Below are 13421 nucleotides of genomic sequence, written 5' to 3'. Positions count from 1 at the left end.
TATATCTGGAGTGTTCTAACTTATGGGTGTGAAACAAGGACGGTTGGAAAAGCAGAAAGAAGAAAACTGGAAGCAGTGGAAATGTGGATTTGGAGAATAACAAGAACAAGCTGGGTGGATAGGAAAAGAAGTGATAAAGTATTAGCAAAAGTGAGTGAGAGGAGGTCCTTGCTAAATGTTATACGAAGAAGAACGAAATTGATAGGACATGTAATATGAGACATGACCAGATCTTGACGAATATATTTGAGGGCAAGGTTTTAGGTAAAAAACCTAGAGGTAGACCTTGAGCAACCATCATCAATAATGTTAAAGAAGAGACGGGGCCTTGGTTCATATAATGACTTGAAGAGAAAAGCGGAGAGAGAGTGACGTGGCTAAATTGACAAGGTGTAGCCTTTAGTGAATGATGATGATCATCATTAGTAAATATGACAAGGAAATTAGTGAAGGATCAAGGTGTTCTAGCATATCTTTAAAAAATTTAAGGTGACAAGATTAGTGAAGAGATTGTTAAGAATGTAATTTTATTTTATGAAAATGATGAAAGCAGTTCATTGTGTCCAGGAAAGAAAGAATGTATTTCAACATATACATTTCCCTAAATGATCTCTTTAGTCTGTATAAGTTAAAATACCCCGACCACAAAAAAAGCCAGTCAGTATTTGGTTCTTTGTGGTCAAAATAGTGTTTTCTGCCAAGTTCATCTATGCACAGTGTCTGTGTCTGCAAATATCATCAAAATTCTAAATTATGATCAAGGGAGCTAAGCGTAATGTAAGTAATAGAGGTTTGATTGATTTCTTTGTATGCAACTGAAAGAAAAAGAAGAGTGTTTGTTGAATGACTGTGAAGAGTGTCCCGGGCTAGATACTGTACAGGAGATTTTGTTTCGGGAAATTGACAATTTGCCAGATGAAATTTCATTCAAACAGCGGGTGCAAACTGATAGGGCTGAACTCATTACACAAATCCAACAGAGTGATGAGTTCATTTCACTGGCAGACAAACTCATGATTTTAAATTCACATCACTTTATTTCTAAGGTTCAATCCAATTATTTCAAGGAACTCAAAGAAGACCATGATGACTGTAAACAGTTCATTATCAGAAACTTTTCTGCAAATTACACTTTTGCCGTTCAAGATAAAATTCATCGCTTTCATTGGACATAGTTGCAGGCTTTTCTGCATCCATTTGTGTTTTACTTTAAAAAAAAGGCAAAATCTCTGTTGTAAGAGATTATGTATAAGCGATAGCCTTTATCACAATACTACTGCTGTCCACACATTTCAAGAACATCTAATAAATGAGAATAAAAGTGTGCTACCTGATGTTATGAAATTTATATATTTTAGTGATGGTGCCAGTAGCCGATATAAAAATAAGAGGAACTTCATCAATTTATGCCAACATATAAATGATCTTGGAATATCGGTTGAGTGGAACTTCTGCTTCTTCTCATGGCAAGAACTCTTTTTATGGAATTGGAGGCATGACCAAGGGAGAGGTGATAAGGGCAAGCCTGCTAAGGCCATTAATGACCAAATTTTGACTCCAATAGATATGTTTAAATTTTGCAGTGACAAAATCTCAGGTGTAAAATATATATATATATTTGTCCCATCAGAAGAAATAGAGAACGAACTTAAACAGAAATTTGAATGTTGCTTACCAGTAAAAGGTACAAGAAATTATCATCGGTTCGTTCCTTTGTGATATTCAAATAAGATATTATCCTACATCAGGGTAAGAGAAATTTGAAGACCATCAAACATCTATTCTGTTTATCAACACAAACTGGTTTAGGAATCCATGATAACATTGGATGTATCTATGATGTTAAATGGTGGATTGGAAGAGTGAAGGAGAAAAATGAAGAAAACAGCGATGTTCTGGTCCTAAATCATCTTTTCAATTATAAAAAAACGACATTGTTTTGGTTTCTATAAAGTTTTGAAAAAATTACTCGCTTGGAATTAACAATTATGTTTGGAAGAATATATAGTATATCTGAAAGTTGTGCAATGAAATTTCATCAATTTTTTTAAATTTTAAGGAAATACTAAAATTATGATCTGTCAACCATCACTTTTAGTGAAATAGTATTAATTGCTTTTATTCTTTATGCTCAGACACATTAACAGTTTTATGGTCTATTGTACAATAAATTTATTTACTATTTGAATGAAATTTAGATGTTTTATTAGTAAAAAAAAACACCTAATAACATTATTGCAACCTTATTGCTGCACTCTTAGTGTGAAAATACTCAGGCATTTTTGACCAAATTTGGTGCTTTGAACTCCTAAACTAGATAAGTCTCAGTAATGAAATTTATGCAGCATGTTTTGGAAGGCGTTTTTCCTGTAAAAGTTTTTCACTCAGTCCATTTTTAGATATAAGGCACTGAAAATGGTTGAAAAAAAGCCAGTCGGCCATCTTTGAAGGCCTTTAGGAAAAAGGACACAAGTCCCCTGGCTGAAAGTTAAGTTATTTAGTCATGCCACGTTATTTATAACTTTGACAGGAAAAAATAATTGATGCGAAACCGTTTTATTTAATGAAAAATACTGGCCTCAAAAATTGAGTTTTAATTGCATATATAGTTTTAATATATATATATTTTATATATATATTTTTTGACCAACTTCCTTAATACTTATAAGAAAATGGTTTAAACAATCGTTTAGACAATTTCTTGCTGAACATTCTGGTTTTTAAATTATATCACGATATCTTTATAAATAAGTGTTAGATGGTTTTCTTCAAAACACCTTTTTTTTTGTGAAAAAACAAGTAATCTGTGCAAACAAAAATGGCTACTGAAAAAAAATAATCCCCAAAAAATTTTTTGATGACGGTTTTACATTTATACAGATACAGAGATCTAATAACAGTTTTATAAAAATTAAAAATGTTGACCAAAAATAGCTGTAAGATTTGATATGGATTATTTATTATAGAATTATTGTTTTAGGTGATGATGTGATCAGAATTGATAGTTTTTAAATTCGTGAAGCAAGTTAAGACTTTTATTTGAATTTGATTTTTTTTTCTTTCACTTTTCATTACTTTATGCTTTAAGATGTATTTTACTTCATTACTTTAAGATGTCCTTAATGCTTTCTCATTGGCAGTTCATGCAGTACATAATTTATGTATTTTTATAATTACATATGTGTTATTATTTTCTAAGAGATTGTCATTTCATTTTAGCTATAAAATCTTCTCATTAGTGAACTTTACTATTTGTTAGGTTATTTATGTGCAGCGTAGTGTTTGTATCTACATCTTACTTAATAGTTATCTTATGTAGTATATTTTAGAAAATTTGTCTTATGTATATCCTTTATTTTAACTTTTAAAGTTAAATTAAAGTAAAATATTATGAAAGTGCTTTATTTTTTAAAAAGTAAAATATTTTACTTCTTTTTTCTCTGACTGTAGTTATCTGTTTACAAATAATTTTTTCCTCACTTACGTATTAGTATTCAGAGTAACTTTTAATATCCAACTAAGATGGAAAAACTAAGTCAAATTTGATATACTCAAACTTGGCTTCCCCTTCAACACTTATCACCCTTTCCTGATCGTTAATCATTTTCTCAGATTTTGACTAAATTTACTAGGTTAGGTTATTAATATGTTCAGACTTAAATTGGAGTTGTTTTTCCTGTTAATAGTACATCATCCTTATCCTTTATTCAGTTGTTTTCATGATTGGTTGCAAATCATTGACTTGTACTTAACTATCCCCCACTCCTACACACCGTCTCATTACTCAACCCCACCACCAAATCTTTTAACATATGTTTTTTAGTGGTGTTCTTCTTTAGTATTTTGATTAAATGTAAAAACATAATTTCAGTCACTTGAAATTATGGTTAGTCAAATTGAAAGACTAAGACTTATTTGAATGAAAAAAAATTGAGATACTCTGGAAATTTAGAATAGTACATTGTCATATTTAAGTATACAAAGACAAAGATGCAAAATAAAAATTAATGCAAATACTTAATTCTTTTAAAATATTTTGTGCTTTATTTTATAAAATCGCTATCATAATAATAGGTCTTGAAACCATCTGATCTTCAGTATTTAGACTTGTGTTGATTTTATATTACAAAATTAAATAAAAAGGACAGCCAAATTAATGTTTGACTCAAATATTCCTGTAATCTTTATTTAATTATAAGTTTTTTGCCCTTTACATTAATTGGATAATCAAATTAGATAAATTTGATTGTTACTGCATATAAATAAATAAGAACGTCTCATCTAGCCCAGATTAAGTTTGTTAACAATTCAATAAAATCTTTATTCCACTTGCATTCTCACACTAATCTCATTACTCTTAGTGTCAATTTTGACATTTTTGATAATTTTGTACCCTTTGTGTATGTAAAATGTTTGATTATTTCTAATGCTTCTTTTATTTCCAAATTGCTTCTTTCATTTTGTTTTTTAATTTAAATCCCATTTCATTTCTTTTTTATTATTATTAGACCTTTGCAATTTTTTCTTTACAAATTGTGGTTTACTTTGTTAGGTGCACATGCATGTGTGCTTTGCTTACATAAGTTTAATAAAAAGTTTTATTTAGAATGAATTTTATAGCATTGTCTACTTCTTTTTTTAAGTGGTAAAAGTCATGCTTTAAAATTCTAAGAAAATTATTTGTTGGTGGTTATAAAATTGGTGCTTGAATAATAATTGTTTGATTTGGACTGGATTAGCCCAGCCCACTGTTTCTTTCGTATTAGTGAAGTTTCATTCTTCTATTTGGTTAATTTAATCTACTTATTTGCTAATAGATTGTGATCCCATATATTTTAAGGTTTTTTTTTTTATTAGTAATGTGTAATACAGTTTCAGAAAGTTCGTGGAAACAGCCCTAATGTCAGTTCATTCTAACTGAATACACTAATCTCGGTAAGGAAGTATTGTTCATAAATTGACATCTTTTATGATGTTACATGACCAGCATCTTATTTTTGTTTCTTACCAAAAGCAACAAAAAAAAATATTTGTGTAACATCATTGCAGTTCAGATTGTCCATCACTTACTGATGTCAAATCTTGCATTCAGCTTTGTAAATTTCCTTAAAGAATCATGTAAAGAATGTTCAATTTATATAGATGTTACTGGTGACACACCTACTTCAATAAATAGTAAATATATATAATAAATTGGGCATTTTTGAAGCGATAAAAGAAATGGCAACAAGAGTTGAAATTTCAGCAATAAGTATTCTCTGGAACGATCTGATGTCTTTGTTAACACATTGCTTTAAAAATGATGTAGGCCAGTACATGACTGTATCTGTTTAGAAGCACCTCACATGCCTAACATAACATCCTTGGAGTTTTGGTATAAAAAGAAAATCTCTACAAGGAGATTAATGGTGTTGTTGCTCACATGTTCCAGAAATGTTTCTAAAAACAAATCTGTATTAGCTTCATTTTGTACTGGAGAAGGAAATATAGTATTAACATTTTTAGAATACAGATTTATAAAATAAATATATTCTGGGAACATCTTGAAGCTCTCTGGCATAGAAATATTTTACTTAAATGTTAAGTTCTTTGTATTTTATGAATGCAGTGTAATTTAATTATTAGAAAAAAACTAATGTGGTTATAATTACTTTTAAGAGAAAGTTACACGCTAAAACCTTAACAGATTTTTAGTCAGGTTGGGTTTATTTTTTTATTGTGTTATGTTAAAATTTAGGATATTAATTTTTTTTTTAACTGTGAACAGGTTAGGTGTTGTTGACAGTCAGCAGCAGCCACAGACTGGAGCAAGATTTGTGAGAGATAGCAGTGAAATAGGTATTTATAATGACGAAGAGGTAGTATATTCATCGAGTGTAAATTGCAGCACAACTGTTACCGATACTACTAGCAACAGTTGCACTACAACACCGCCACTAAACGGTGGAGGTAGCAATAATACAACTTCGACTACCACTACTTCACCGACTTCATCTTCATGTGATGATACTAAAATGCTTGGACAACAGTAATAAATATATAGGTATTATATATATATATTTTTTAAATTTATAATGTACAGTTATACTATCTGTATAACTGCACGTAATTACACTATCCATTATACTATTTATAGTATAATACTATTTATTATTAATAAATTATTTATTATTATTATACTATTAATTTAGTATAATATTATTTATTTATACTATCCATTACCCAGAACATCTTATGTAATCATGGCTACATGATTATATTTTGACTGTACCATAGAAAAATGGAGCAGTTAAAAATGAGAACTATTTCACTAGAAAAGTAGCCTTTTTATACCTGTAAATTAATTACTATTACAATTTATAGGCGAATGAGCAAAATATAGTGTAATACGTGAAGATCAATTCAATCTAAAACGAATTACAACATGAGAAGTAATTTTAAAATATGAGAAGAAATAAAGCTTCATTTATGGCATTTGTTGATCTTCAAAAAGCATTTTATAATATAGATTGAAACGGGATATTTCAGTTGAAGAAAATTTATTTATAACTTATTTGAGTCTGCTAGCCGTTAATTAGAAAGTGAGGAAAGTCAAACTGCTGTACAAAAAGAAGTGAGTCAAGGACCCTGTCCTATTTCTTTTTCAATGTGTTTATTAATGAACCAGTAAAAGAAAAATTTTCAAGTAAAGTGACAACCATGGAACAAAAAAAGTGAAGTTTTTATGATAATATTGTATTCTGGCTGTCAGCCAGAAGTTGTAAATTGAATCGTTCATTGCTGTAGGAAAAATTATATTAAAACATTAGGAATCTATTTAAGATTTTTCTTAGTATTATATATCATAATATATTGAGATAATAAACCAGAGATACATTTTTAATTCTTTTGTCAGCAAAATTATATAGGCTGAATGAAGTGAGCTTATCAAAAGCAGATTTTACAAGTCAGGATAAAATAAAAATTAATTTAAAAAATATATATTGTAAAAAATAAATATGCTGGTATTAAACTTAGATTTAGGAATTAAAAAACCTCTTAGGAGATTTAACTGGTAATTGGAGGTGGAGGCCCTAAAACCACATGTGAGGCAAGTGAAAAAAATCTGAAATGTTTGCAGCAATAAGTGCTTTTTATATATGTTAGAACCATTAAGATTTATTTTGTTACTCAAAGGGGTTGACGAGTAATGAAGCCAACAAAACCGCTAAAAATACTGTTCCTTCTAACCGTAAACAACTCATTAGAATGAATAAATTGATAATGAGTAAATAGTCAGTTACAAAATTATAAATAATTATTACAAAATGATAAACAATTCAAATACATTAACAAGTTGTTCAAATTTTGAAAAAAACAACAGTTTGTATACATATCTTCAGTAAACATTACAAGATTTGGTTATGTAACAAAATTAATTTTGAGTACACAAAGATGAACTTCAATGTTCACTCTTTCCAAAAAGTCCGTTTTAACCTCTGTATGGTGTGAAATAAGAATGCTACAGCCCATGGCGAAAATGCCTGCTTTTACCTTTTGGCAAGTTAGAAAATAGTCTATTACTCAAGAAAGTTTTTTTTAAAATATTAAAAAATACTTTTTTGCCACTACAAGGTGGGTATCATATACCAAATATTAAAATCAAAAATAGCGATGCAATAAAATTTTTGAAAATTTGTTGAATTAAAAATTGAATACCCCTACCTTTTTTTGTGTGAATGGGATAGCAGTGACAGAGAAAATCATTGGATAAGGAAAGATTGCTCAAAAAGAGCTTCATAAAAACCTGGAACCAAAAATGTTCTCTGAAAAGCTCTCGTCGATCCGAATAAAGATCTTCCATCTCCGCATATCAAGTTAGTCTTGAGCGATTTGTTAAAGCCTTAATAAAAGAAGGTAAATGTTTTGAATACATCTGTGACAAATTTCCAGTCTTATCAACTACCAAACTAAAAGAGTTTATTGGTCTTTACATTAGAAAACTTCTCAAGATAGTAATTTTGAGAAACAAATGGATTACACAAAAGGAAGCCTGAGGAGCCTTTAAAGACGTAGGAACAAAGTTTCTGTGCAGTAAGAAGGATCCAAACTTAAAATAAGTCTTTGAGAACATGCTTTGTTATTTTACTTACATACTTCATCATTAAGGGTTGGTAAAGAGAGAGAGTGGCTTCCAAAGGCATGACATACCTTATAAAAATTAATAAATAAATAAAAATTAATTAATTTAAAAATATAATAGCACTATAATAGAAATTAGTTTTATTTTGTGGCAATTTTCATTAGAAATGAAGGGGTCGGTAACACCTCCCACCCTTCTTTTCAGACCACTCAAACGTTTAGATATAAGAATGCGTAATATAAGCCAAAAAAGTGAATATATTATATTTATTATAAGAAGGAGTTTTATATCTATTTTATTGTATCATATTGTAGCAATTTGTCAACTTTTTACTAATTTTGAAATTTGCGAATTGTGAAAAATCCTGATGTGATTGTAAAAAAAGGAAGGGTTTCTTTCGGATTCAGCACTAAAAAAATACATAAGAATCAATTATTAAAAACTAAAAAACACAACCATCATAGACTTGTGTAATTTTTGAAAATGATGATTTACTTAAAATACAGTAAGTTATTGCAGTTGTGTAACTTGTTGCAGTTGGCAACAGTACACACAAGTAATTCCAGCTAAGTTTATGCTTCTTCACTTAAAATTTTTATTTATCTGTTTATTTAATCATTTTTCATATAATCATAATATTAATCACAACTGATAATGTGAATTGCTTGCGAAAGTTAATTCTTGGAAGTAGTTTATTAAATGTTTATGTAACTGTGTTTGGTGTTTTAATTACTATATCATGTTAATATATATATATATATATATATATATATAAATGGACAACCATAATCGTCTGGAACTATGAAATAATATATTCAACTAATACTTTAGTAAATTGATATAGAAATTATTAAACATTTATAAAAAGAATATGATTTTGTTTTCTTTTCCAAAAAATTAATTAATCAGATTTGTTTATTATTTATTCACTAAGCAATCAATAAACTTTAAAAAATATATTTATTTATACCGTTATGATTAAAAAGTTTCTTAAAAAGTATGACAAAACTGCTACACCATTTACATAGAATAAATATTACTGAATGGCTAATCAAACTTGACAAGATCCCAAATGGATACAAATTTATAAGAGCTGAGATGATATTAACAGCTGTAACTTTCTGACCCGATGTAATATAGGTGATGATAATTGGTTTAATGTTGAACATTTTTTTCTATCATTTCAGTGAACTTGAATTTCTGTTTGCTGACATTCGGTTAAGCAGGATTCTAATTAACAAATCATATAATTTATGTTACCTTTTCTTTTTTTTCAGATATCAAACGTTAAAAAAAAAGAATTGCATGTAATGAAGAATTGTAATAAAATAATGATATGTATGTTATGAATTTGATTGTGATGATAATGATTGATTTATAAGACGATGGTAATTATTATTAATTAATGATAATTGAAATCATGTTGATAAAAAAATTGTAAATATCAGTTGATATTATTATGATTATTATTATAAAAAAGCTGACTTTACAAAAAAAAAGTGTTGTTGATTATAATTATTGAATTGTGTGGGTTATTTATTATTTATTATTATTATATTTATTGATTAATAATTTATTTATTTATTTCTTAATTATGAGTCTTAATTTCCATGTAATTTTATATTTTTTTTTATGTTTAAATTAAAAACAAGTACATAATATCTTAAAGTAAATTAAAAAATTAAAAAGATGGAAACATGATGGATGATACGAATTTCATATATAATTACATAAACAGACTATAATTTTAATTATTATAAACATATAAATACATGTAAGACAAAGTCTAGACATAAAGATCAAACTTTTATGCATATGTGTGTAATATATAAATATATATATATATATATATTTGTTGTATATATAAACGAAATGAAAAAAAAATGGTAGGGCATGGGTACAATATTGTTACCAATTATAATTTTTTTTTTTGGTTTAATATTACTGCAAATAAGTAACTAATGTTTATTCATTAAAATTAAATAATTATGACCTGCATATTGAATTATATTTATTGTATTGATTATTTGTATGGTGTTAATCACTATTAGCAAAGTTTGTATTATTGTTTGTATTATAATATTTTATATATATAAATATGATCATTATATACATTTATTATTATTATAATTAAAATTTATTAGAGTAATTCTTTTTTTTTCTTTTTTTATAGTTATCTAAAACTTTTGTTGATGTTGACATTAACTTTACAAATTTAAAATGATGCATTTTCTTTAACATAATTATTTTGTTATATATTATTTGCCATGAATGATGCTAGTGGTTTTTTTATCGTTTGATATAATTTTTTATAATTTTAATATTTTATCATCAGTTATATATATATATATATATAATTACAACTAGACTTTGATGAAATACTAATTCATTATTTTATTTAATATATATATTTAAAAAATAGTTTGTCAATCATCGTTATTTATTAATTTATATTGTTATTATTATTAGTATTATTACTACAGTTTAATTATATTATTATTCACTTTATTCATAAGTTAATCTTATATTTTATATATACATACATGAAACCTATTACATTGATTTTACTTATATATATATATATATATATATATATATATATATATATATATGTATGTGTGTGTGTGTGTAAAAATGCCTTTTTTATAAATAATGGTGCTGTCATTTTTGTATATTATGTTTTTACTGTATTTTTTTATACTTTATTCCTTTCCTTTTTATTTTGAAAAAAATTCTTTAAATTTGTTTAGTTTAATTGGAAATTTTAAGGGAAAGAATTTTTTGTTGGATGTATTTCTTTTTGGTCATTAGCTCTCCCTGGCAATTCTTGTTATCATGTCATAAAAGTCACAGATTGCAAGAACTTCTATCTGAATTTAAAGGTTTTTTTTTTATTATCTTCTTTTGCCATTAACTTTATCAAGTGTTAGTATACACCTTTTTGATCTGTAAGACTTTTGCTGTGACATAAGGTTGAGCTCCTGCTCTTAAACCTTCGAGACTTAACCTTATTATTATTATTATTATTATTATTATTATCATTCCATCAGTTTATATTTTCATTCTAGCATCGTGTAGGAAAACACAACACAAGTTTTGACAGGCAGCAAAAGTTTTGTTGCCTGTCACAACGCATGAAAAACACATTTTCTCTTTTTTTGTCGGTCCAAAAAAATGGAAGATTATGGTGCTTCCTCTTTTCACTTGTGTAGTAAGTGTGCGTGGAACCCACCTTGCAGAATTGTTGATGTATCTGAAACAAATAGTTTTATGGATTAAGGTAGAGAAAAGTGTCTATTCCTGGTTTCTTCTTGACCGTGTATGTTTCTCTCCACATGAATTTTTTACTCGCATTGCTACACTTTTGATTCATACTTATCAACATTAAATATCCTTTAGCTATCAGTGTATATCATATGGAGTATGACAAACAACTTATTTAATATTAGTTAACTTTGAATTTGTTGGAATAATTCGCTACAGCATACCCTACAGTGAACGATGTAGTACACTACTTTTGCTGTGTAACTGATTTATCAAATTAAACAAAAAGTCTAAATTCTTTATATGCAATTATTTATGTATTTGTTTTTCATTTAAGCTGTAAAAAAGATTGTTATTAGCTCATTTATTACTTACGAATAGGATTTATAAATTTTTACTTTTACTTAAGAACATATTTTTGAGTTGTAATATACCATAATATATCTATTTTGTACAACTCTGCTTCAAAAGTAAGCAAATAATCTACTTTTCTTAGCTGCTAAAAATATGATATTTGATGATGTAGTGATACACGTTATTAATAAAAATATTTTGAATTGTACGAAGTAAAGGAAGAGTTTTTAATTTGATGTATAATTATGTATATAGGGTGACACTCATAGGGATTGAGAAAAACATACTGAAAACAGCAATTATAGAATTTATTATAATTTCTGTCATGATCATCTGTGAAGTCATTTGTTCAAACCATATGATCTTATTAAAAATACAAAACTTTGTATTTTACATAACGGTTATAGACAACCAGACATGAGTCGCATAAATCACTCTCAAAAACCCCCAAATATTGTATTAGAAATTAGGAAAGAATAATTGTTTAAGTAATATTACAAAACTGGTCAATAATTACCCCAACACAATGGATCCCTGCTAATAACCTTATCTGCAACTTATCTGAACTTAATTTAATTGGTTGCAAACCTCAAATTATGTTGATGTAGAGTTGATTACAAAGAATGTTCTCCTTCAGTGAATTCTTTTTGAGTAAAATGAAATTAAAAAATGATTATACAAAGATGCACTTTTGCCAAATAAGGCTATAAATTTTCAGCTGAATATTGATTAACCACCCTATATAGTCTGTTTTAAAATATCAGTATGTATCTTTTCTTTGTAATCAGTTGTGGAGATTTAAAAATAAAAATATGAAACACTTATTCTTATATCATTCCCGATACATCTGAGTCTCAGCATTAACAGAAATTTATATAAAAATATTGTTTAAAAACCTTTATTAATTTTACTACAAGTTTTTTTCGATTTAAAATGTATCTGTGATTATTGTTATAAAAAATTTCAAGTTTGTGTCTTTTCTAGTTTCTAAAAAGTTATACTTAGTGGAAAAAAAGAATTCAAGCTTTTGTAAACAGAAAAAAAATTGTGTTGTGTTTACTTTAAAATTAGTTGTAAAACATCCTAACATATTAAACTGCTCTGAATGTTTCTTCTCCTTTTACTTAAGCAGTGATTTCAGCCTAGCTTTCTGTCTGCATCATATATCAGCTTCTGTAGAGAAACCAACATCTCTACAAGCACTTTTAAAATATTTGTTGTGCTTGAAGCTCCTTCATTTAACCCATTCCCGTGGGACTTGACATTTTTTGTGCACGGGCACACTGTTTCACTCCTTCCTTGAGCATTACATACCTTACACCTCCTTGTTTGATGGTCTTGCCTTGCTTGTAGAAGGTATTTTTTCTTTTATTAAAGTGACCCCAGTTTTTTTGTCTAAACACGAATTGGATTACCACTGGATGCTGATGTTCAGCCCCCAAGATTGTATTCTGGAAACCAAACACTTTGGAAAATCTCTTCGCCTAAATTAGTCCTGAATTCTAACTCTGTTGAATTTTCAGTTAATTGTTGGGAAATTATTAGATTAATGCCAGAATTACCTGAAAATGCAATGTTTTTTCGCCACATTAGGAGCAGCACCACATTAGCACCTACTTCCAAGGTGAAAGGTTAGAATCATCAACTTGATCTTCAACATCACTTATTTCACTCCCACTAT

At 27.7% G+C, this 13421-nt stretch overlaps 1 protein-coding gene across 5 annotated transcripts in view; it reads left to right on the top strand.

Annotated features, from left to right (window-relative positions):
• faf (ubiquitin carboxyl-terminal hydrolase-like faf) overlaps window positions 1-10635 on the top strand; it is a 173171-nt gene extending 162536 nt beyond the window's left edge. For all 5 annotated transcript variants that reach the window (XM_075380487.1, XM_075380491.1, XM_075380488.1 and 2 more), the window contains exons 48-49: window positions 5768-6043; window positions 9400-10635. In XM_075380487.1, coding sequence (XP_075236602.1) covers window positions 5768-6032 — 265 coding nt within the window. In that variant the 3' untranslated portion in view covers window positions 6033-6043; window positions 9400-10635. The remainder of the gene's footprint in view (window positions 1-5767; window positions 6044-9399) is intronic.
• The last annotated feature ends 2786 nt before the right edge of the window (window positions 10636-13421 follow it).

Source organism: Lycorma delicatula, chromosome 12 (assembly GCF_047948215.1).
Source record: "Lycorma delicatula isolate Av1 chromosome 12, ASM4794821v1, whole genome shotgun sequence".
NCBI lineage: Eukaryota > Metazoa > Arthropoda > Insecta > Hemiptera > Fulgoridae > Lycorma > Lycorma delicatula.
The sequence above is the reverse complement of the archived record's forward strand: the minus strand, read 5'-3'. Positions and strand labels throughout refer to the sequence as shown.